We start from the raw sequence: 25000 nt of genomic DNA, 5'->3' as shown, positions 1-25000 counted from the left end.
AGGACTCCAGTGGCAACCAGTTCAGCCCAAGAGGGTTAAGGCAGTGCTGGAAAATGATGGTGGCCACTCAAAATATTGACACTTTGGGGCCAATTTTGACATTTTCACTTAGGGGTGTACTCACTTTTGTTGCCAGCGGTTTAGACATTAATGGCTGAGTGTTGAGTTATTTTGGTTCATAAGGTATCATATACCACAGCCATCAGCCAATCAGACCACATAATACATTAATACACAACACAAAAAAGGCACATGACCAACAGATGTATGAATATGCTTGGTGTATTGGAGGAAATGAGAGTAGATGTACTCATTACAGAAATCCTGAACGGGGATGAAAACAATATTATAACAAGTTTTCCACATTAGCCAGTCGTTAATTTACAGAAATCTTTTAGGTTCCCATTTTGCTATGTTAACATTGTAAAGGTTGAATAGGGAACAGTTAACAATTAACAGTTAACAATTGTAATAGAAAGAAACAATGAAATGTAATAAACTGGGATCCCTTTCTTAAGGCACTTGGGTGATAACCGGACATACTATATAATATATTTCTACAATCTGGGGGATTTACAGTACTGCAGGTAAAACTTTGGATAAGATCAGTCAAGGCCAACATAAACCAAAGGGACAGGGGAGCAGAACCAAAGGGACAGGGGAGCAGAACCAAAGGGACAGGGGAGCAGAACCAAAGGGACAGGGGAGCAGAACCAAAGGGACAGGGGAGCAGAACCAAAGGGACAGGGGAGCAGAACCAAAGGGACAAGGGTCCTCAACTGAAGAACCACAGTCTTATTTACATTGTGAGGAAAGCGAGCAACTCTGTGGAAATTGACACTCTTTCTCCAAAAGGGCAGGGGATTAAGACAGCATGAATTCCTTCTCTGCCCAGGAGGGTTGCACTGCCTACCCACCAAGGTAGAGTGCCAAGACAACTGGCAGCAGGACAGGAGGCAGCCAAGTTGGACTTTGGTTCTCAGACAAAAGTATACTTACCTACAAGAGTGACACATGGAGATGCAGGAGAAACCAATTTCGTTGGAAGGTGTCAAGATATATAGAGCATTCTAATGAGTAGAGAAATGGACAAGCCCAGTTGGGAAACATATTGTATGATTGGAGCATACAGGGGAGATATAGTTGGCCTTCTCATAACAGCAAAAGGTCAGAGGTCGTAGCTGCAACGTACAAGGATGATCCCTTCAGTGAATATGACAGAACACAAATTAATTACAACATCGATTTTCCCATACGATAGCTTGGTAGCAGTTTTTTTTTTCTGGATAGAACGCAGACTGACAATGACCTATCTACAGCAGTAGGTTGGCAATGGAACTAGAAGGAATGGAAATAGGCCAAGTACTCTGGGAGATGGTGGCATTCAGAATATCCCATCACTGTCATTTCAGTCTAAGTCGACAGGCCTACACAGACAGACAGGAGGGCTCTACCACGGATTACTTGACATGTGAAAAGGTAAGTCTCTTCTACAGAAAACATGCAACACCTGGCAGCGTCATCTCTGGTTAAATAGTAGCGAGGGGCAAGTCCACTCAAAACCATGAACATTTAGAATCAGGAATATTACAAGGCACACATCCAAGACAGATTAGAACACACCGTTAGATCACTTGGCTTTAAGCGGCTTTAGGTCAATCTTCTGATGACATCCACATTAATTTGACAAGATAACATTAGTGCGTAGAGTACTACACAGTACTACACGGGAGTAATGTAAATGTACAGACAAGACAGTATGTTCACCGAAATAAGATTCAGGTTTTTAAATTAAGAGATTTTAACGCTCCTCTCGGAGCGTGTGGTACAGATTCAGGATATGGTCAACATATCTCTCTCAACACCCTGTGATTAGGTAACTAAAGAACTACACATTTCTCATGAGTGCCTCTGACACCATTCCGTCATTGATATACACAGAACTATACTCAGCCATTCTTTTTTGCTAAATACAAACAGAATGGAAAAGGTTTATACATAGGACTGGGTGTGATTAAAAAAAAAAAAGTTTCCATCTAATAAAATAATGAAAAACTAGTCATGAGAATATACAATAAATTTCCTACAATATATTAAATGTCAAACTATTTTCTTCTAACCATGATGAAAAAAATAACAGTGTCACATAATGATCGCAATGGCCTAACAAAACAGCTCTTATATCAAAAAGCGAAAGGGTGATTGACTCCTTGGTAAATTATGGATGTGCATGTATGAGAGTCAAACAAAATGGTTTGCATGTATTCAAAATGTCTCCTACTCAAAAACAGAGAGTTGCACACAATTACTCCCTATTCAAAAAGGCACAAATATGGCATGGCTTTCATTCTCAAATCAATCATGTATCAATGTATCCTATAAGGCCATCTAGCTCACAAAACAACTCTAGAAACACAAGATACGATTTATAGAGTCCTCATTTGACACTTGTCCATGTCACTAGTCCATATGGCTGACTATGTGGGCCTCGAATGCAACTTTAGTTCCCCGGCACAGAGAGGATGTAGCCGGAGCGGCTCTTGGTGAAGTCTGGCTGTGATTGGTGGATTTTGGACTCCACGATGACAGTGCACTTCCTGCCGTTCATACTGCACTGGATGGGACTGGCTATATTCACCTGCAATTTTCTCTTCTCACTACAGACAGAGAGAGAGAGAGAGAGAGAGAGACTTGTTAAAAATCCATTGCACATAGCTTGAAACAGTTTCATCAATACAATCCGAAAGAGAGAGGACTTTGTGACACAGGCTTGTTCTAAAAGGCTTGAGGCATTTTTAAACCAAAACATCAATATGGTTGGCATCCTCCAATGTTGTGTATACGAGCTAAAGTGACCTTGATTAGATTGGGCATAGATATAGACCGCGGTAGACTAGTCATTGAGCAACAGTGAGCCTGCGCTGTGGGTACTGCACAGCAGCCGATTGTTTATTAGTGTCTGTCACATCCAGTTAAGAGGTTTCTGGCTAAACTGCCTTTTGCACCGTTTCCTTTTAAAAGGGATCAATGAGGAAAATTGGTTAAGGGAGGGTAACAAAAATGTATTTGTGACAGAGTCAGGATGTCAGTTGTTTTTAAAGTGCTTGGCTAGAGCTAGCTCAACGCCAGAAAGAGGACCACTGTACGTAGAATGGGGGGGGTTAATGCTCAAACAATCTCTCAGCCTGACATCCTGTCTTGTGGCAGCACTTACCACAGCATTTATCAACACGCATAATTAAAGACAAAACCCTTGGTGATTTGCAGAAACGGCCAGAGCTGAAGAAGCCGCTCAGCAAGTGCTTCTCAATACACAGAATGAATCCGAGCAGCCATGACACGCTCTGGTCGCGCGACGACACCTCAAAAACAACAAGTCACCACAAACCTCCCACGCCGGACCTCAGTGTCTGCATCACACGCACATTACTGGAGCCTGGCGATCAGGGCTGCGGCAGAGCTGGGTTACCATGGATACCCTGTGAACCCCGCCATCTGTCATGGCCGACTTGCCAGCCAATAGGACAGCAGTGCTGGTGAATGTTTGTTGCCTGGGCCTGTTCTTGGTGCTTCTACCACATGTCTGTCTGTCCTGTGTTAGAGGGCAGAATGGGAAGCCAAGCCTCACTGCTATCTGCTCACTGGGAGGACAAGCAGGGTGAAGTTCATAACCACACAGCCAGTGAGTTGGCACTGACTAAGCAGGCAATGTACGAAGTGCATAAAGAAACCCTGTTATTTTTGCTACATAAAAAGGCTATGAAAGCAAAATCAGTTTTGTTAGGGTTAGTCAAGTGGCTCAGAACACCATGTGTCATCTGCTACTGGGAAAACACTTCCTATTGCCCTGTCACATGAGACATCTGCCTCTCCTCTGGATGTAGCTCAGGTACCACAGCCTCAGTGAGGGTTCAGAAGGGACAAGGAAGAGGGGAACCGTGTTAGAGACGGGGAACCAGCAGGCTGAACAGGGGAACCGTGTTAGAGACGGGGAACCAGCAGGCTGATCTATTTGCATCCGGGAGAAGCCCACTGACACGTCCTTTCAGGACAGCTCTTCTCCTTCCTGTGAAATATGAGAACATACAGAGCCTTTGGAGAGTATTCAGATCCCTTCACTTTCTCCACATTTTACTGTGTTATAGACTTCATTCATCATTTCGAACACAATATTTGTTTGGGGCGGGGCATCAGCCTGTGAGTAGGTCGGGAGGGGTTGTGGGCAGGTTGTGTGAGTAGGTGGGGAGGGGTTATAGATTTGTCCAGTTAAGGGTTGTATGTATATGTGGGGAGGGGTTATAGATCTGTCTATTTGATAGTTTATGTGCACACTGGATCAGGTTTTCTTCAGGGAACTTTCTGTATTTGGCTTTGTTCATCATCCCCTAAATCCTGACCAGTCACCCAGTCCCTGCCACTGAGAAGCAACCCCATAGCATGATGCTCCCTGATTATGCAAATACTGGCTGATTATTGCTAAGATGGGCAGTGCAGGAGAACAGTCTGCTTGAAGCAGAGAGAGGAGGAGAATGATGGGCCAGAGGATCAACAAGAGCACCTTTCTGAGGTGGGTCTCCAGGTGTTGTTAATAGAGTGCATAGCCATTCGAATGTACCATATACTGTAAGTGGTTCTGGATAACAGCTTCTGCTGAATGACTTGAATATAATGAGGAACGATGAGGAACATTTCTCCATCCCAGCATTTGCATATCCACCGCAGAGTTGCCACTGCAGCATTCCATCTCCTAGGTCTGAGTCAACGCCTTGCTAACCCCACGGCAACACATCCAGCTGGAGGACTCACTAATCGAAATTTTTCCTGTGCCCTGATCGTAACTCTAACCTTGACCCTAACCTTAATCTCAATAACCAATCTTTTTGAATATTAGCATAACCATAAACCTGCTCCCTAATGCCCAAACTGACGGCCATTAAAATGTACCCTTAAACCGGAAATAGCATTTTTCCCTGCGACTGGGGAAAAAACCTGAATGTAGACTGAACTGCTAGGTTTTACCGTCTTTGTTGAGAAATCCTAACCTCACATGTGTAGAAAAACCAAGACTGCGCACACACGTATACGCGCATGCACAAACACACACAAACTAGTCAATTCTGATGTCCCACGTACACTGAACATTTAGGAACCGGTACAGAAACCATTCGCAACACCTGCAGTAATATCTGCTATGGTGTACATGAGGTTAAGATAAAGACACAGTTTCACCATCCTCTGCTACAGGAAAAAAAATGTAGTAGGCAGCGAGTAGTTGCCTCCACTATGTCGTTTACTTTACAGTGGAATGTGTGAATATAATCTGTATGAGTTTCAATTTAAATGACAAAAAGGTAGCAATTATCCGTTTACATCTTTCAGCCGACTCTCTTGCCAAAAACAAATTAGAGGAGAAAGTGAGTGCCTTCCTCAAGGGCAACACTAACAGTTTTTACCTGGTAAGCTCATGGATCTCAACCATCAACCTTTTGAACCACTAGGCTATCAGCTCCACTGCCTCGTTCCTCTGCAATGGCAGCAATGGGAGGAAAAAACAAACATACAGTCTTTCAATGTCTTCCACTTATTGTTCTTTCAGCCTTAGCTGCCATAAACCTTCCAGTGTAATATTAAAGCTGAAGACTAGTTCTGTACAGCAGGGGAACACAACCCTGGAGGGCAAAGAGACCGTACACCAAGTTAAAAACTGCTCAAACTCAGCAACTCCCTACACTTCAAATGCACCCAAAGCCTAGCCTGCGATTTACCAAATCATAACAGACGCCAGCCTTCGCCTCCAATATTTATTAAGCTGTGAGAGTGCGGCAAATCCGGGTGTGGATATCCACTTCCTCTCCACTCCCCCTTGCGTTTCCTTTCTTCTTTTCACTGAACATTTCTTTATTGAAAGGAAGAGCTCCCTAACTGGGAGATTACTAAGTAGGTCACTTAAAAATGACGATGGAAAAAAGCTTTGCAGCAAAACGTCTATTGATCAAAGACTAACTTATAGGGGATATGAGGAGAGGAGAAAGAACCAAAATCAATCTGAGATGTAGACAAAGGGGACACACGCACACACACACACACACACACACACACACACACACACACGTTAGTACACAAAACCCACTCACTTACTTTCACACACACACAAAGAGCATTAGAGCAACATAGCCGGGGAGTGAGGCTGTCAAGTAGAGTGTGTACTAAAAGCCAACACCTCTGTATTGAAACATAGCTCAGCTCAGGTCCTTATGTACTGTACCAGTGCAGAGAGGGTTCACAAGGACTAGACATTAAAACTGAAAGGTCCCCTTTCCCTGTTGGAGAATCTCCCTTAATTAGATGAGGTTCTCCAAGCTCCACTTCCATCATCCAATTATTCAGTTCGACCTTCACTGACAACATCTGCTTAATAATATAGTTTACCAAATGAACTACAAAGCCCAATAATTCAACAGAGGGGACACTGTCCTGTGCCGTGCCCACCAGTAAAACAGCATCGTCGTGTATTAAATGGGATGATGAACGTGAGATTGAACAGAAAACCGGTAAACGCCGCTGGTTTGACTCATGGTCAAGTCAGACCAGCTCTGCTCCCATATAGGCAGACGGACTCATTATCCAGGGTGGTGGGGAGAACTGATCAAGGCTGGGTGGAACGCCAGTTGTCCGATTTCATGACAGATGCCTGGTAGACAAAGACACCGCGGCCGTGACCGTCTATTTAGAAAGTCATCGGGTCAGTGGTGGAAGTTGACAAAGCAAGGGGTCACTTCCCCTGAGGGGACCATTGATAGTGCTGCATACTGTACACTAACCAGATGGCTGAGTGTTAACACTACCTGAGCCATGGCTGCACGGCAAGAGCCAACCTTAAACAATCACAAATGGGTCTTCAGTTCTCCAGTGTCTCGTCCCTTTATTCTGTTCAACAGTCCAGGCATGACCCCCCGTGTCGGTTCGTCAATGAACCGGCACTGCTCATCTCCCTCTCGTCTTCTGAAGCACCCAGTGTAATGACATGGGTGGCTGGAACCTCCTGGACAGCCGTTACGAAAATCAATAGGTCGTTGGGGAGGAACCAAGCAAGACGAGTGTGAGACAATTGCTCACTTACCAACAAATGTGTCCCATCATTAATCGTGGAATGACAGTGTTGCACAACATTTACTCAACAGTAAATGCACAATAAAGCGCATCCTAAAATGCAGAATTTCTATTGGACGAACGGAAAAGTGGCCCCCTCATTCCACTAGACTAATGTCACGAACACATCCAATCATCCCGACTCAACGTACTTACATGAAGTTCATTAATCTCCGTTCAAGCAAGAAAACAATCACTGAACTGTGCAACAAGAGAGGAGTTCCACAAGGTGGAAGAAAATTAGGGATATCTCCGTCTTTATAACAGTGTTTTTTTTTGTCATTGAGTTTCTGAATGTAATTAAAATAACTAAATTGTGGAACCATTTAGCTATGGTTAATCGGATATTTTGTAAAGGGCCACATGATGCATAACATACTGGTGGGAAATGCGCTCCGCTGACCAGATTTTGAAAAAAAAACATTTGCTTATGCAATTGTTGGTTACTCGTGCACTCAATTGCTTACTTTTGCGAGTCACGCCGATGAAACCGGTGATATGGGTTACAGAAACATACCTAGAATTTATGTAGTAAAATACAGGCCCGGCACCATGACGGGGCAAGAGGGGCTTAGCCACCTCAGTTGAATTTTCTGCCCCCCTAGGTAAAGTTTTAAGTAAGCTATAAAGAAAAGATCAACCCCCTCGCCATTATTTTCTGCCCCGTCAGTCACTTTGTTCTGGCGCCGGGCCTGTTAAAATATTTATTTGCATAAGGAACTGTCCAGGGCAGTCTCAATAGATACAAACCCGATTCCAAAAAAGTTGGGACACTACAAATTGTGAGTAAAAAAGGAATGGAGTAATTTACAAATCTCATGAACATATTTAATTCCCAATAGGCTATAGATATCATATCGAATGTTGAAAGTGAGACATTTTGTAATGTCATGCCAAATATTGGCTCATTTTGGATTTCATGAGAGCTACACATTACAAAAAAGTTGGGACAGGTAGCAATAAGAGGCCGGAAAAGTTAAATGTACAGATAAGGATGATTATCATCATCTACAGTGCATAATATCATCCAAAGGTTCAGAGAATCTGGAACAATCTCTGTGCGTAAGGGTCAAGGCCAGAAAACCATACTGGATGCCCGTGATCTTCGGGCCCTCAGACAGCACTGCATCACATACAGGAATGATACTGTAATAGAAATCACAACATGGGCTCAGGAATACTTTCAGAAAACATTGTCAGTGAACACAATCCACCGTGCCATTCGCCGTTGCCGGCTAAAAGTCTATAGGTCAAATAAAGAAGCCGTATCTAAACAGGATCCAGAAGCGCAGCCGTTTTCTCTGGGCCAAGGATCATTTAAAAAGGACTGTGGCAAAGTGGAAAAGTGTTATCTGGTCAGACGAATCAAAATTTGGGACGCCATGTCATCTGGACTAAAGAGGACAAGGACAACCCAAGTTGTTATCAGCGCTCAGTTCAGAAGCCTGCATCTCTGATGGTATGGGGTTTCATGAGTGCGTGTGGCATGGGCAGCCTACACATCTGGAAAGGCACCATCAATGCTGACAGTTATATCCAAGTTTTAGAGCAACATATGCTCCCATCCAGACGTCCTCTCTTTCAGGGAAGACCTTGCATTTTCCAACAAGACAATGCCAGACCACATACTGAATCAATTACAATGTCATGGCTGCATAGAAGAAGGATCTGGGTACTGAAATGGCCAGCCTGCAGTCCAGATCTTTCACCCATAGAAAACATTTGGCACATCATAAAGAGGAAGGTGCGACAAAGAAGACCTAAGACAGTTGAGCAACTAGAAGCCTGTATTACACAAGAATGGGACAACATTCCTATTCATAAACTTGAGCAACTTGTCTCCTTAGTCCCCAGACGTTTGCAGTCTGTTATGAAAAGAAGAGGGGATGCCACACAGTGGTAAACATGGCCTTGTCCCAACTTTTTTGAGATGTGTTGATGTCATAAAATTTTAAATCAACTTATTTTTCCCTTAAAGTGATACATTTTCTCAGTTTAAACATTTGATATGTCATCTATGTTGTATTCTGAATAAAATATTTAAATTTGAAACTTCCACATCATTGCATTCTGTTTTTATTCACAATTGCACAGTGTCCCAACTTTTTTGGAATCGGGTTTGTTCCCTTTAAAACGTGTATGCTTCCAATCTAATGACATGTAATTGAAACAGATTTGCTAGTGTTCAACCTTACTAGTGTTAGAAATCGGCCTTTTCGTATAGTGGTTGTAATAATTAGCATACCCGTTTGTCAAGGGAGAGAGAAATTATATTATTTATTGCAGCATTAGAAAGTCTTGTTCATGAGGTTACGGACCTGGTCTTCCTTACACAACCTCAATCTCATCTCAGTCAATCTCTTCTCACTGTAATGTTGGTTACAAGCTGATATATACATTGAAGGGTGTGTCTACATAGCAAAGATCAGGTTTCCAAGACAGTAACCCCCATGCCAAATGGCCATCGTAAACATTCCTTTGGTCATTAGAGCACAACCTACAGAGAGATAATCTAAACAGAGAGGTAATGCTCAGATTCCACACTAGTGAGTAGACCAGATTAGTGCATTTCTCTCATTGCCTACCTGATTTAGATCTCATTGCCTGTCACTGTGCTTAGATAGGGTCATTTGTGGTAAAATGCAACACTTTTTGGTAAATCGTAACATAGACAATCAAAATGATTTGATCGCTACACAAATGTTTTATCTAATTTGAATAATATTTATAGTGAAATAGTGATTATTTTTCAATTAATTCTACATCCATTCAAACACCATCTGACAACCTCTTTTTTTTCTTCCAGGAAGTTTCAGTTTGAGTGGGACACAGTTGTAGGTAAAGTGGGACACCATTTTCTCATGAAATACCCATTACTAGGCCTGCTGGAATAAGCATTTTAAAAGATTTGTACATACCATTCAACAATAAATTGGATTTCAAACAAACCACAAATGTTAAACTTATGTTCAATATTATTTAATTTTCATTATAATTAAGAGTCATTGGGAAGCCTCTCAGTGCAAGCATTTGGATTAGGTTAGCCGGCTCCGCCTCAGCATCTATGAGAGCAAGGTATCTCTACCTGAGGCACTTTGAGAGCCTTTCACCAGTCCCTTAGCAACAGCATGCCTTTAGTGTGGGGATTTTAGGATGGTCCAACCTCTAAGCCTAGGAATCTGCCCCGTATTCTCTGTAGACGTTCTCATTCCATCCCCACTCCATAGATGAAGTATCCTTCCTTTCCTGCCTATAGGCTTCTGTTCTTTCTTCTCTTTGTTTGTTCTGTCATTTCCCTCTCCTTCCTTTCTCTGCCTCTCCTTGCTGTGTGGGCACAATCTTTTCTGTACTTCATTTTAGGTGTTATGAGCTCCCTACCACTACAATTATATGAATACAGTATCTCACAAAAGGGGATTACACCCCTCCCATTTTTGTAAATATTTGAGTATATCTTTTCATGTGACAACACTGAAGAAATAACACTTTGGTACAATGTAAAGTAGTGAGTGTACAGCTTGTATAACAGTTTAAATTTGCTGTCCCCTCAAAATAACTCAACACACAGCCATTAATATCTAAACTGTATCTCACTCATTTGTGAGATACTGTACCTTTTTTCAATTGTATACATTTTATTTAAAACGCATTACCTACATGTAATGTATTTAAATTGCTAAGTGTTTGTTATCTTTTCAAGTAGAAAATAAAAATTGGTAATAGGATGCTTTCAAATCATAGGGAGCAGAGTGCAACAACCACTTTGAGAGCAATGAGCAGGATTTCTGACAGCTCAACTCCGCTTAAAATAGTCTGCTAGGTGTGAAGCACTTTACATGCGATCTCTGAGACAACTGTCCGGATTTTCAGGAAACTTGAATTAATTAATTATATAGCTTGCCAGAGAAATCTGGTTCAAAGGCTTCTTCAGAACCCCAAGATCACAAATAAATAAAACATCTCGCATATACCAATAAAGAGCACTATAAGAGCACAATCCGTAAATGTCGTAGGCCAGTGAACAGCAAAATACTGTGGCGAAGTTGCTCTGGCCAGTATTCTCCACTAACTGTGTGCTGGCCCCCGTAACTTTGCCCCTGAACTAGAAGTAGACCATTGCCTGACAGAAAAGTTAATTAGCAGGACTCTACAAAAATATTCTCAGTTTCTTGTCTACAAAGGAATGTGTTTGGGCTAGTCTTAATGGTCTCTGCTTACCAGAGGTGTTTCTAGGATCACAATACATTCGGGGCTCAGCCCCCCCCCCCCACCCCGACAGAATGTATAGGGTTTTACATGCACATACTGGGGGAAAGTTTTGATGTACATGCTAGCGGACTACACGGCTACATTGTCATAATGCTATAGCCCCGGACGCCCAGGCCTAATGACGCCACTGCTGCTTACCGCCCGGGCGTAAGGTTCCCATTTTACAGCTATAAAAAAAATTATGTTTTATTAGACCTGTCAAATAGCTAACTAGACAGCCTTGCTTTCTCTCTCTAGTGTATGTGAACTGCAATATAACATCTATATTGAGCCAGTTTGCAATTCACAGTTCCAGTACTGGCTATAGCCTATCAAAACCGAGAAGAAATGTGGTATGCAACATTTATTAACCACTGATATGATACGTATTGATTATAAGCCAACATCTTGATGTAGATTTTACAGTTAGACTTATTTTCTATATAACATTTAAAGATATACATATTGCGCCTTTCTAATTTTCACACTTCCCCGAAGCCATCACACATTCAAAACTCCTGCAATAAATCAATTAAAATGTCAATAATGTCTATCAAAGCTTTTCAGTGCGGGTCAGGAACAATACCTCTGACCCAGGATACCAGATTGGACCCAAACTGGGGATTTCAGGAGAGATGTAGGGAAAGGAGAATTGACCGAAGGAAAACCAGTTGAGTCCAAATTTAAAGTAAATGCACCTTTCTGTACAGGACGCCACAACAGGGCAGAGGGGGGTTATGTCTGGCCCGGCAGCACCATGTGAGCATGGCGGAGGCCCGGTTACCTTTTGGACCTAAATGTGTTGCCCACTGGTGGGTTGGTTCTCACATAGGCAGAAAGCACCGCAGCAATGCAGGGATCGACGCATAGGGGAAACTAGGTCAGATCCGTCGCTCTCTCGCTCTCACACACACACAGACACACAGACACACACACACACACACACGTTTGTACAGCTACCCTCATGGGGACCAGAAAATAGAAATTGCATGCTCCCTTGCCCCAATCTTAACCCTAAACCTAACCCTAACATTAACCTAACCTTAACCTCAATAAAGGAACATTTATGCTTACATTTGACCTAGAAGTAATGACTAACCTTAACCCTAAACTAAACCAACAATGGCTGGACCTTAAAGAAACCCCAATTCTAACTATAAAATCAATTGTAAGTTTGACCCTAAACATAAACCCTGAGCTGGAAATTGACTTTTGCCTCACGGGGACCGGCAAAAGGTCCCAATGAGTCCAATTGTTTCTTGTTTTACTATACTCATTGAGTTCAGTAAGACATAAACAACCCCCCCCCCCCCCCCCCACACACACACACACACACACACACACTAAACCCCTCCGTTTCCAATCAACCCAATGCAGGACACAGGGTATAGAGAATGAAAGGCAAACAGGCAAGACTTCCATACTGACCAGCATGGAGAGTGTGTGTGTACATATACAGTCGGGTGGTATAAATAAGAATATACACAGACATGCGTTAATGTGCTTTGGGGAATTTGAAGTTGCATAACATTCCTACAAGAGAAGCAGAAGAATGGTTTTAGTGTACACTGTAGAAAGGCAGATTAGGGTTTATATTGATGACTGGCATTCAGACACTCCATGGTGGAAAAATATATTACTCATCACCTGCATAAGACTGGTACAAGATTAATTCATGTCTTTAACAAGCTTGGGGATGAGGTTTAAAAATACTCTCCTTTCTATCCCCGTTTCCATATCTTCTCCACTCTCTCTCTTTTTCTTCCCTAAAACATATTTTTAACCGCTCCTCATACTGTGTTTCTGCCTCTTTACATCCTCCTTTTCTCTCTGTCTCTCCAGAGGAGATGATTCTCAGCAGGGCCGGCGCCACCATTCAAAAGCGGGCTTAGGGGGCCTCCACCTTGAGGCAGGAAAATAATGAGTGTCCGTCCTCTGAACAGCAGAGAGAATCATGTAGGCTTTTAAGTTAATTTTCTGCAGTTCAACACATTTGGCAATTTCTTTAACATTTCAAGCAATACACATTTTCCCATGAGGCAGAGATCTTTTTTGGCTGTTGCAGTTTTAAAACTTATTTCAAAGAGAACACTTTGCACATATCAAAGTTCATGCAATTCTTTTAAGAAAAAACTATGTTCTATTTAATGGCTAATTTTCAACCATTCAAAATGTGTTATGAATTATGACGTTTTAAAGATAATTAATTCTCAACTGGGGGAAACTGGCTAAAAGGTTCAGATAGACAACAAGCCTAAAGTTTTAAATGAGCCCCCCCCCCCCCCCCACACACACAAACGAAACGAAAGATTTGAAAATATCTATTGTTATTACTAGTGTCCAGGTGTTCCTAAAATCCTGAATCCCAGCCAAGTGACTTATTATTGGACTAAATATCAGACAGACATAGATGAACCTGGTCGCTATGGCAACTGCATCTGCAGTACCACACGGGGGGAGGGGAGAAGTGAGAGCTGAAAAACAAGAGGAGGGGGACAGGGCAGGAGATGGTGTTAGAGGGACGGATACAGGAGAGGGGAGCATGACTTCCTTAAGTCGGAAATATTCGATTCAGCATTAAGGGTGACCTTGACAGGGTAGGGTGACGACAGCACTAGCTAGCAGCACTCCGTTTCTTCCTCTGTCTTAGAGTCTAACAATGATGACGCCATCTCCAATTATGCAGGAATGTGCAATGCAGCACATTTGTTCACACAGGGCAGCACTTCCTTACATTTAGAACACTCCTCATGACTCCGTACAGTGAGTCCCCAGAAGTGCAACGCTGCAATAACAAAACTTATGTTGGAAAGAGAAACCCTCTCTTCCTCTCATGAAACCCTCTCTTCCTCTCAACCCGAGAAATCGAAATCGGTCTCATGAAATAAAAGGGACAGCTTGCCTGACCTCAGAAGCACTATGTAGACAACTATTCCAAAGGATGACGTACTGGCACTGACAGGGAGGACAGGACACTTCAATGTCATGGGGTCAGACAGTGAGGAGGGCAGCTGAAATGCACTATGGCATCTCAAAGTTCTGCTACCTGGCTGACAACAAGCAACCCATCTGTGTCACTCTGTTTCAATCATTCGCTTACACCTCCTCTCAGTCATCTGGGTCCAGTTTTTCAAAGATGATGTATCCAAACCACGGCAACCAAATGAAGTGCTTAGTATGAAAGTGAAGGACTAATTTACAACCCTGTTTCCAAAAAAGTTAGGACGCTGCGTATAATGCAAAAGAAAACAGAATGAGATGATGTGCAAATCATTTATTCCTGTATTTCATTGAAACAGTATAAAGACAACATATCAAATGTTGAAACTGAGAAATGTTATTGTTTTTTGCAAAAATACAATTTGATCCCAACAACACGTTTAAAAAAACATGTTTACCACTGTGTTGCATCTCCTCTTCTTTTAACAATACTTTGTAAGCGTTTGGGAACTGAAGAGACCAACTGCTGTAGTTTTGAAAGGGAAATGTATTCCCATTCTTGCTTGATATAGGAATGAATCTGCTCAACAGTTCGGGGTCTCCTTTGTCGTATTTTTTGTTTCATAATGCACCAATCAGGGGGTGACAGGTCTGGGCTGCAGGAGGGCCAGTTTAGCACCCAGACTTTCACTATGGAGCCATGCTGTTGTAATACATGCAGAATGTGGTTTGGCATTTTCTTGCTGAAACAAGCAAGGCCGTCCCTGAAAAAGACATTGTCTGGATAGCAGCATATGTTGCTTCAAAACCTGTATAAACCTGCAAGTCACCAATGCCATGTGCACTAATGCACCCCCATACCATCATGGACGCTGTCTTTTGATCTGTGTGCTGATAAGAAGCTGGATGGTCCCTCTTCCCTTTAGTCTGGAGGACATGGCATCCATGATTCCCATAAGAATTTCTAATTTTGATTTGTCAGACCTCAGGACAGTCTTAAATGAACTTCTAATGATGTACCACAGATGATGAGATCCCCAAACCCTCTGCAATTTTACATTGAGGAACATTATTCTTAAAATGTTGCATTATTTGCCCATGCAGTCTTTCACAGTGGTGAACCCCTCACAATCCTCACTTCTGACAGACCCGTCCTCTCTGGAATGATCTTTTAATACCCAATCATGTTACTGACCTGTTGCCAGTTGACCTAATTAGTGAAACGTTTTGCAGGCGTCAAATTCAAAGTGGGCCTATATTTCTAAAGAAACAAAGAAATGTCTCAGTTTTAACATTTGATATGTTCTCTTTGTACTATTTTCTATTGAATTCAGGGTATAAATGATTTGCACATCACTGCATTCTGTTTTTATTTTCATTTCATGTAGCATCAATCAAATAACCCTGAATGACCAGTCATACCCGGGCCAACCATGAACCTGTCACACACAGAACAAGGAAATATCAGAGAGATGACGAGGAAAAAACTAAATGAGAGACACCTTGAAGGAAACTGCAGCAGGAAGGTCTTAACCACTGGTGTCATTTAAACCCCTGTACAACAGAGCAGCTTGCTTTGAATCACTCTCTAGCCTCCTGTCTTTCCTTAGCAGTCTTAAGACGGGGATGCCTCCTTTCTTTCACTGATTTGGTTTCAGCACAGAATAACACCATTCATCTCCACAACACACAGAAGATACTTCCTGTGGAAATCGAGAGGAAAAGAAAGCAAAGTGTGTGTGTGTGTGTGTGTGGGGGGGGGGGGGGGCAGACAGAAACACAAACAGGCAAACACACACACACACACACTCACACTGCATGCCTGTTGTCTCCACACCAGGTTCTCTCCACGAGTCTCCTTGTTTCAATACTGTATAACCCTACAGCAGGCACGATGGAGTGCAGCGAGAGGCTGGCACAGGAAGCCCCTTTCCTGACAACCCAGTAGATGAAACAGAGTTACACCCGAGGGTCGGAAAGCTACCTCTACAAGAGACAACACAGACATCTTAGGTCTTCTTTGCACATCTCACAGTGGAACGATATCATAACACTGGCTTCCCCTGGCGCCCTAATTACAGTTAACTAGCTGCGGTGAAGGGCACAGTCGGTCGACAATGGATTTAAAATGGATACTGCAACAAATGTTTGCACCCGGGAAATATTTGAGTATACCCTTGACCTTTTTACCTTCGGAGTCATAATTCCAGAGAGTTATGATTCCCGGAGAGAAATGAAGTCTCAGCTGAATAATTAACACTAGCTATTTTTACGATGGTGTGAACCAAAGGATGTGTTAGTTCCAGAGAGAAATAATATTCGGGGGGGGGGGGGGGGGGTTGTGTGGTGGGCGTCATGTGACCAGATGTGGGGTGGCATTGTGTGTGGGGCGTGGCGTTACGTGCTGCAGTAGCAGGGACTGCATGGCGCGTGCCACATGGGGTTCTATGTCAACACAGCAGGAGTTGGAGTTATATATAGAGCAGAGTGCAATACAGCCTTCCATTGCCTTTAATATTTCATCTAACCTCTTCTGAGATGTGTGTGTGTGTGTGTGTGTGTGTGTGTGTGTGTGCGCGTGTGTGTGGGGGGGGGGGGGGTGGAAGGGGGAGAGTGGGAGAGGCAGAGAGAGAGACAGGGAGAAAGACAAGACAGACAGCGAGAGTGAACCAGAAACAGAGGCAGAGGGAGATGGCGAGATAGAGAGAGGAGACCGTTAATCTGATTTCATGCAAGAGTGTCTGGACTATTTGTGAGTTTTCTAGAACCGTGGCGCGTCACAGCTGATTAGAAGGTTATGTTCATGTGATTATAAGGTTATTTTCATGCAATGAGAAGATTACTGTGATGTTATAAGGTTATAAACATCTGGAGTGGGGTCTGAGCTAAATTACATACTGAGCGCCCAAATGAGTGACAGTCTAGTGCCAGAAAGGTGCTGCGTGTGTCACTCCTCTCCAGGGGTGACTGACAGGATGGTGAGTAACACTGTACCTTTCCCCACAGATGGTGGGACAGACACAGCTGGGCCCCTTTATAAACTCCTCTACTGTCTGAACACACCAACTAATATACATTGTTTTAGAAAGAAATGCACATTTTCTGTCCATTAAAATAATATCAAATCTATCAGAAATACAGTGTAGACATTGTTAAGGTTGTAAATGACTATTTTAGTTGGAAATTGCTGATTTTTAATCGAGTATCTACACAGGTGTAGAGGCCCATTATCAGCAACTATCAGTCTTGTGTTCCAATGGCACGCTGTGTTTGCTAATCTAAGTTGATCATTTTAAAAGGCTAAGTGATCATTAGAAAAAAAAACAGAAGGCCAGCATCCCGGAGTTGCCTCTTCACTGTTGACGTTGAGACTGGTGGTTTGTGGGTACTATTTAATGAAGCTGCCAGTTGAGGACCTGTGAGGCACCTGTTCCTCAAACTAGACACTAATGTATTTGTCCTCTTGCTCAGTTGAGCACCGGGGCCTCCCACTCCTCTTTCTATTCTGGTTAGAGACAGTTTGCGCTGTTCTGTGGAAGTTGTAGTGCATGTTGTTGTACGAGATCTTCAGTTTCTTGGCAAGTTTCACATGGAATAGCCTTCTCTGAACAAGAATAGACTAACAAAGTCTATTTGTTTCTGGCAAGTTCTTTGTTCCTGGCCATTTTGAGCCATATACACACAAAGCTCTGGAAAAACATTAAGAGACCACTGCACCTTTTTCCTTTCCTTTTCAAAAAAGTTGAAAAGGAAGGTTTTGAGTAAGAAACAGAAGCGTTCAATTTGCAGTCTCTTAATTTTAACCCTTCTGTTCCTCACTCAAAACCTTCCTTTCAAACTTTTTTGGAAAGGAAAGAAAAAGGTGCAGTGGTCTCTTAATGTTTTTCCAGAGCTGTATATACATATACATATACACACACACACACACACACACACACACACACGTACAAAGACAGACAGAAAGACCCACTCCGTAACTAATTTCACTCACACACACACGTTACCTTTTGAAGTGGCTGAGCAGGGTGCCCACCAGCTCCCCAATGCGGCTGTCCCCTGGAGGCGTCATTCCCTGGAGACACACAACCAGGTCCCGGCTGTCCTTAGTGTGGAACACCACCAGCTGGTCCTTACCAGGGGACACGCTCACCCCCGTCACCTGGGACCACAGGAGACACGCGTCCGTGCATTAGTACACCAGAATATGTGCCATGTTCGGACAAAGGGGATGCTTCTATGCACAGACTGTCATGGACAGGTAAAAGCCTGAGGTTCTGTGGAAAACACTTCACTGCTTCAAGGGGTTGAGGTTCCTCATTTTATATTTAATTGAATGGAACATAATATCTTTCCAAGATGATGAACAGGCTAAATAGTGTACATCTGTTTGCTCTGGAATGTGTCTTGGTTATTATGGATTCAAGGAAGCATTTTGCAGAGCGGATTTGACAGCATTAGAAACAAACCGAACAGCATTAGAAACAAACCAGAAAAGCCAACTGTGTCTCTTTTTTCAAGACCTATTTTTTTCAGTTAGTGATTTTGGTCCCTCAGGACTAACCAAGGATTTGAACCAGCCATAATGTAGTCAGATGCCAATATTTTCCTTGTGTGTATTTGGTCTTTACTGAGCTCAGCAAAATCCAGTTAGAGCTTACGATCACAGTCTTTCTTCTGCGCAGTTCTCTTCACCCATGTCTTCTTTATTCCCTTGTCTCGTCTTCTCCTTTTCTCCTATTAGGACTAACGGTCTTGCTCAGGGCCAGAAAAGCATGGTTTCTCACATTGTGGGCTCAGGAACCAGCGACCCTTCAGTTTACTGGCCCTACATTCTTGACAAGGCCACCCACCTCCTCTCTTTGTGACTCCATCCCCAACTGAACAGGGGAGACTATGGAAACTGCCAGGGGGAATCAGAGCCATTACCGTGTCATCCCAGTGGAGCAGGACCGCCACGATGGGAGAGAATAATCATTATTCCATCTCCATTAAAGGGAACATGACACCTGCAACACGCAGCCAGGGTTAAACAACGGCAAGGCACATTTCAAACAGTTAGTCTAAATAACTAGAACTGAGCCCTGTGGTTTGAAAGGTTTTTGAGAGGTATAACTCAACACCATGTGCTTGTGTTCGCGACAGCTAATTAGGAGGAACGGGCTACATTGACGTTCTCTGAATGAGCAGAATTGATTGGAACATGGCGTCTGAGTAGCGAAAATGAAACAGAAATGTTTTCTCTTTTTTTTTTTTCTCCATTTGATTTTTATAATGAAACGCTAAAAATTGTACTTTTCTCCGTCTTTCATTTGAATATGCTTCTAACTGAAAATGTGGTGTCAGTGGGTAGCTCTGCAGGAAATGTGTGGTAAGGAGATTATTATCTGGGTTTTGCAGTGGGATGTGCCGTCAGAGAGGCCAGACAAGGCATCCTAGCTGAGGACTGCCAGTCCCAGTTGTCATAGCGATGTGGATGGTACTGTAGCGAGTGTCCTGTTCGTTCCTCCTCCATTCTATTCTTAAGGGAGTCGAGTCAGTTGTTACATAACAAAGATGAATCCCGCAGAGAGAGAGAGAGGGAGAGGGAGAGGGAGGGAGAGGGAGGGAAGAAGGGATGACAAGACAGAGGGTTAGAGACAGAGAGGCACAGAGATGGAGATAAAAAGCGAGAGATGGAGAAGGGCAGAGAGAGAGAGAGGAAATGACTGAACATGAGGCTGGAGCTGGAGAGGGCAGGGGAGGAGGGTGAATCCACCCAGGATGACTGGAGGGATTACAGAGTAATGAGTCCAGCTGAGACATCCTAACCCTGCAGTAGGGCCACCGGTTAGCCTGCTTGTTGATCTCCACGAACAGCACATTCCATTACCCGTCGCCACATCACAGTCCGTGTCTGTACACCGCACCCATTTACTCCAGCCTTGACTGTGACAAACCGAACATACTCCCACATGGAGGGAGGAATTAAAAGGAGGGACCATCCCGCCTCTTCAGGAAGATGGGGCAGGGGAGAGGGGGAGAAAGAGGAAGAGGAGCGTGCACGCACGCACGCACGCACGCATGTAGCAGCCTGGTGATCCTCCTGCACAACACCAGACACCAGCTGATCTGCCCTCCTGCACGGTCGCCATGACTACCCTCTCTCCCGGGAGGTTGGCATGACAACAGCGGACGGTGAGGGAGAGAGGGGAAGGTGGCTGAGGGAGCGGCGGGAGTGTCCAAGGAAAAGAGAGAGAGAGAGAGATGAAGGGGAGGTAGAGCGGGAAGAACGGAGGAATCCTTTTCCTCGCTCCGTCTTACAGGGTGTCAGTTTTCACAAGGACAGCGGTGCGCTGACGCACTCGCCACAATAACAACGGGTGCACGCGCCATGAGACACCGGCTAATTGACGTATAAATCAGAGGTGGGGCCACCCATCTCCCCGGCCTTGTGACGGCGTCCCAAATCCCATCATACCCCTTCATAGTGCACTAGTACTGTTGAATGGAGGCCAACAGACTACATAGGCAATGGGGTGCCATTGTGGACGGGACCACTGCCTCCCTGCGGGATGAATAAACACAAGGGCAGCCAAGGTTAAGCAGGGCGGCAGCGTAGCTAGCATGCTAATCAACAGGCGCTAACTGCTTTTTCCCTCCACTCGACCTTCTTAGGAATCGAAGACTCCCGGTCACACCTGACCTCTAACGCCAGCACCGATACATCTCCGCGTTCGCCTACTCTCTCACCATGACCAGCCCCCCCCCCCCCTATAGATGACAGTGACGCATTTCATCATTTGTGCAGTTACAACTTGATGTCATAGGTTGCGCGTGCGTGCATGCGTGACGGCGTAGGTGGGTGGGTGTGGTAGTCGTACATCTAACAACGTTTTGTGCAGTTAACTATTGGGTGATGTCATACATGTAAATATTCAAGGATGCCCCCCCCATCACTTAGTCACATCGTTACCATGTTAACTAACACTCCATGAACACTGCAGCTTGATGACACTTGTTAAACGGGGTAAATTACTGTTTTGCCTAAATTACACTCTGGGGCTGGGAAATATTAATGAATTAATATTTAGTAGGAAACAACCCTGTAATTATCATCATTTTATCACATGTACTTTGTCAGACGGCAATGTTGTCAATAGCTTGCAAAGTCTGTCAAGAATAGCTAGGGACACAATCATTATGCTAAAATTCTATGGACTCCCCTCAATATTAACAACTAGTTAATGTGATACTACATCAAAAATAAATTTTTTGACATCAGAATGATAAAAGGTTTAGATAAATTATTTGCCTTTTTTTATTTGTATTACGTTTTGAAGCATTAATAATGCACTTTAGACCTACTCTTCATCAGCTCCAAATGAGGATGTATTGAGTAGAATCCTCAGTTGGACAAAACAATAGTATCATAACCATCGTAATCCATGAATAAACAGTGCCCTGTACTGTGAGTAATGGGTAATCATGTCATACGTGTGACCATACCCAGTGCCCTGTACTATTTTACTTCACCAGTGTTCTGCACAGTGAGGTAATGGGTGATGTCATACGTGTTACTATACACAGTGCCCTGTACTATTTTACTTCACCAGTGTTCTGCACAGTGAGGTAATGGGTGATGTCATACGTGTGACTATACACAGTGCCCTGTACTATTTTACTTCACCAGTGTTCTGCACAGTGAGGTAATGGGTGAACTCTAAAGGGTTCTGAACTTTAAAGGATTGAGTAATGACATCTCTCTACGCCCCGGAGAACCCTTTGTTAAATCTCCTGCCACAATTCAGCAACGCTTGATGCAGTTTGGTTTGCCCCTCCTGCATCGAACACAGTGCCCAGCCTTCCCTCCCTGCACTCTCTCACTTGTGTGTGTGTGTGTGTGTGTGTGTGTGCGCAAACATAAACAATAGCTGATAGCACTTCAGTAGTCTGCAAACCCTATTCTAGCCCTGCTCTTCCAATTCCCATTACAGTGTCATTCTTCCTGTGTCGTCTGGTCACATTGGCCATCATGGTTCCTTGTCTCAGTTATCACGACACACCTCAGCTAATTTCTCACCCATTATAACATAACATAACAAAGAAGCAGTATCTGGCCAAAGATAAGTGGATCCTGTTTCTATCCTCCCTCTCTCCCCATTTCTATCCTCCCTCTCTCCCCATTTCTCTCGTCCTTTCTCCCCCTCCCTGTCATTCCATCTATCCATGTCATTCTCTCCTGCATTCTCCTGTCTTCCACCCCCCCTCTGGTTCTACCTGTTTTTCTTTCTGTCCTCCTCTGTTCTTTATTCACAAGGTCTCACTGTTCAAGACACTGGCAGTACTGAAGAACCACAGATTAAACGTTGCCACCATCTTGGACTGGTATCTGAAACGAGGACAGAGGCTGAAATATTGTCATTGCTTACATAAACAGGGGTCTGATGAAAAGCCAGGATGTTTTATTTGGGTGGGAAAACAGGAAGGCGCTGCTGGAAATCTGAAAACAACCCTGACTTCACCATGGAAACAAGGCTCATATTCTCTGCTCATTGTCCACTGATCAATGAGGATGTTTTTACCATAACAGCAAGGATGTGGAGAAGACCACTGAACAAATACCAGCCTGGGTATGATATAAGAGACCAGATTTGATAATGATTATTTAAACCCCAAAAAAAAAAAATCCCTTTTCCCTTTATAGGCAATTACTCCATTATCTCAACGTAGTTTTTAATTTCCTCCACCTCAAACCATGCTATTAATCATAAATCGAGATACTCCTTTATAATTAAGAATTGAGAGACCCTTGTATAGAACGTTTAGAGCAAGGATGTTCATTGACTAATTTCAACAGACAGCATTTTCCAGGCTGGTAAACCCCCACCAGTAAGGTTTCTACTCAGGTTGACTACATGACCAACATGCACTTACATTATAAAGGGGAATGTTCTTCATGGGCTTGTACTGCTTTACGGGGTCCATCTTGTACAGGTGACGGTCTGTGATGAAGATGGCTCGGTCCTCAGCCTTGTGGAACCGGTTGATCTGGAACACAAAGTCCCTCATCAGTCATCCCACTGGAGACACCCTGCAGGGAGCTGGGGAAGACCGTCTAACGGTTGTGATTGTATTTTTCTGTCCATCTGACAGTCCGTTGGCCTGTTGCCAGTCTGCCGTTCAGTCCGTCTGTCTGTGCTCCTGTCGGCCTTTTTTGCCTCTCTGGTTATAAGGTTTGGGTATTATTCCTTAAACTTGCTGTACCTTGCGCACATTGCAGGAGAAGAGAACCCTCATGAACTTGTCTTTACGCTGTAATTCACTGGACACCAAGGTGAAGGAGGACGCTTTGTCAGGACTGTCTCGCTTCTGAAGACACACACACACACACACAAGCCTTTAAACACAAACAATTACCCATACCCCAAAATACATTGTCAGGACTGTCTCGCTTCTGGACACGCACGCACGCACGCACGCACGATTATCCATACACCAAATACACTGACGACTACCTTCAAACTGTGAAACAACATGGAAAACACACAACAACCTCTAACCCCTCCAAAAGCCCAGAGCCCTGATATCTAGTCCAACTCACCAGATAGTTGCCCTCCCAGGACCTCTGCAGCCCTAGGTCAGGCCTCTGGCCCTTCAGGGCCTCCAGGGTGGCCACCTTGGCTTTGATCTGAAGCTTCTCCTCTGGCGTCAGGTCTTTGATCAGGGTCCACGCCCACCACCTAGAAGCGGCATGGAAACACCCACAGGAGCAGCTCTGTAGCCAAGATATCGACTCAGACACTAGAATATATCGCCCCGATAACAACATTGGCTATTCTGACATAGTGATACTACTGTAGGATCGGTTTTCCTCTGGCTGGGAAAAAAACACCCTGGCATGAAGCTGTAGCTCCAAAAGCACCAAATAAGGGATCTGACTTTCTCTGGATGAAAGTGGAGGCTTTGATTTGGGGGGGGGGGGGGCAATGAATGCCAGAAAGCAGAGGAAACACAGGGAGGCAACTTTAAAGCAAACCAGCTGGACCAGGAAACAGCACCGAGAGCAATGGCATTTCACAGAAGTCTTTCCTAGATAGAGGATGGAGGGGCATTCACCGCATCGCGTCCAATCGCGGATGTCCTTTCCAAACAGGGAGGGAGGAGTCATAGAACCGATTGGTGGGTGAGACGTCCTGTTCTATTTATTTTTTCTCACCTGCTGTAGATGCTCCGCAGGGCCTCCTCAAACCTCCGCAGGACTTTGGGCGGCGTGGGCCACTTGATGCTCCGGCCGCGGTCCTTCATGGAGCGCACGCTCTTGAATCGGCGGTTGACATCTCGGACGTAGGACTTGACCTTGAAGCGCCGGTAGGCCCGCAGGATGACCAGGGCGGCCCGCATGCGCCGGTAACGCATCCTGGCTATGGTACCGCGCCACACCTGGTGGAGAAAAAAGAAGAGAGGTTAATCCACTTTACACTTCTCCATTTGTAGGTGGGAAAAACCAAGAGTTTTCTCCCGGTTCTGTCTGAGTGGCTGCGGTAGGGGGCAGGTAGAGCAGAAATAAGGGGCTTAGGGTGACCCAGTGGTTTAAGCCACCACCTACAGTATACACATGTATCGCTGCAGTCTGAATAAGATCTCCTGCTTTCAGCAAAAACTCTTCCCTCTGTCTTGTTCCATC

At 44.1% G+C, this 25000-nt stretch overlaps 1 protein-coding gene across 1 annotated transcript in view; it reads right to left on the bottom strand.

Annotated features, from left to right (window-relative positions):
* Positions 1-264: 264 nt before the first annotated feature.
* myo1d (myosin 1D) overlaps positions 265-25000 on the bottom strand; it is a 67742-nt gene continuing 43006 nt past the window's right edge. The window contains exons 17-22 of the mRNA XM_010866286.5: positions 24533-24756; positions 23918-24056; positions 23581-23685; positions 23251-23364; positions 18342-18496; positions 265-2657 (exon numbers count right to left, since the gene is read on the bottom strand). Coding sequence (XP_010864588.1) covers positions 2501-2657; positions 18342-18496; positions 23251-23364; positions 23581-23685; positions 23918-24056; positions 24533-24756 — 894 coding nt within the window. The 3' untranslated portion in view covers positions 265-2500. The remainder of the gene's footprint in view (positions 2658-18341; positions 18497-23250; positions 23365-23580; positions 23686-23917; positions 24057-24532; positions 24757-25000) is intronic.

This window comes from Esox lucius, chromosome 5 (assembly GCF_011004845.1).
Source record: "Esox lucius isolate fEsoLuc1 chromosome 5, fEsoLuc1.pri, whole genome shotgun sequence".
Taxonomy (NCBI): domain Eukaryota; kingdom Metazoa; phylum Chordata; class Actinopteri; order Esociformes; family Esocidae; genus Esox; species Esox lucius.
Note: the sequence above shows the minus strand (reverse complement) of the source record. Positions and strands in the feature narration are given on the sequence as shown.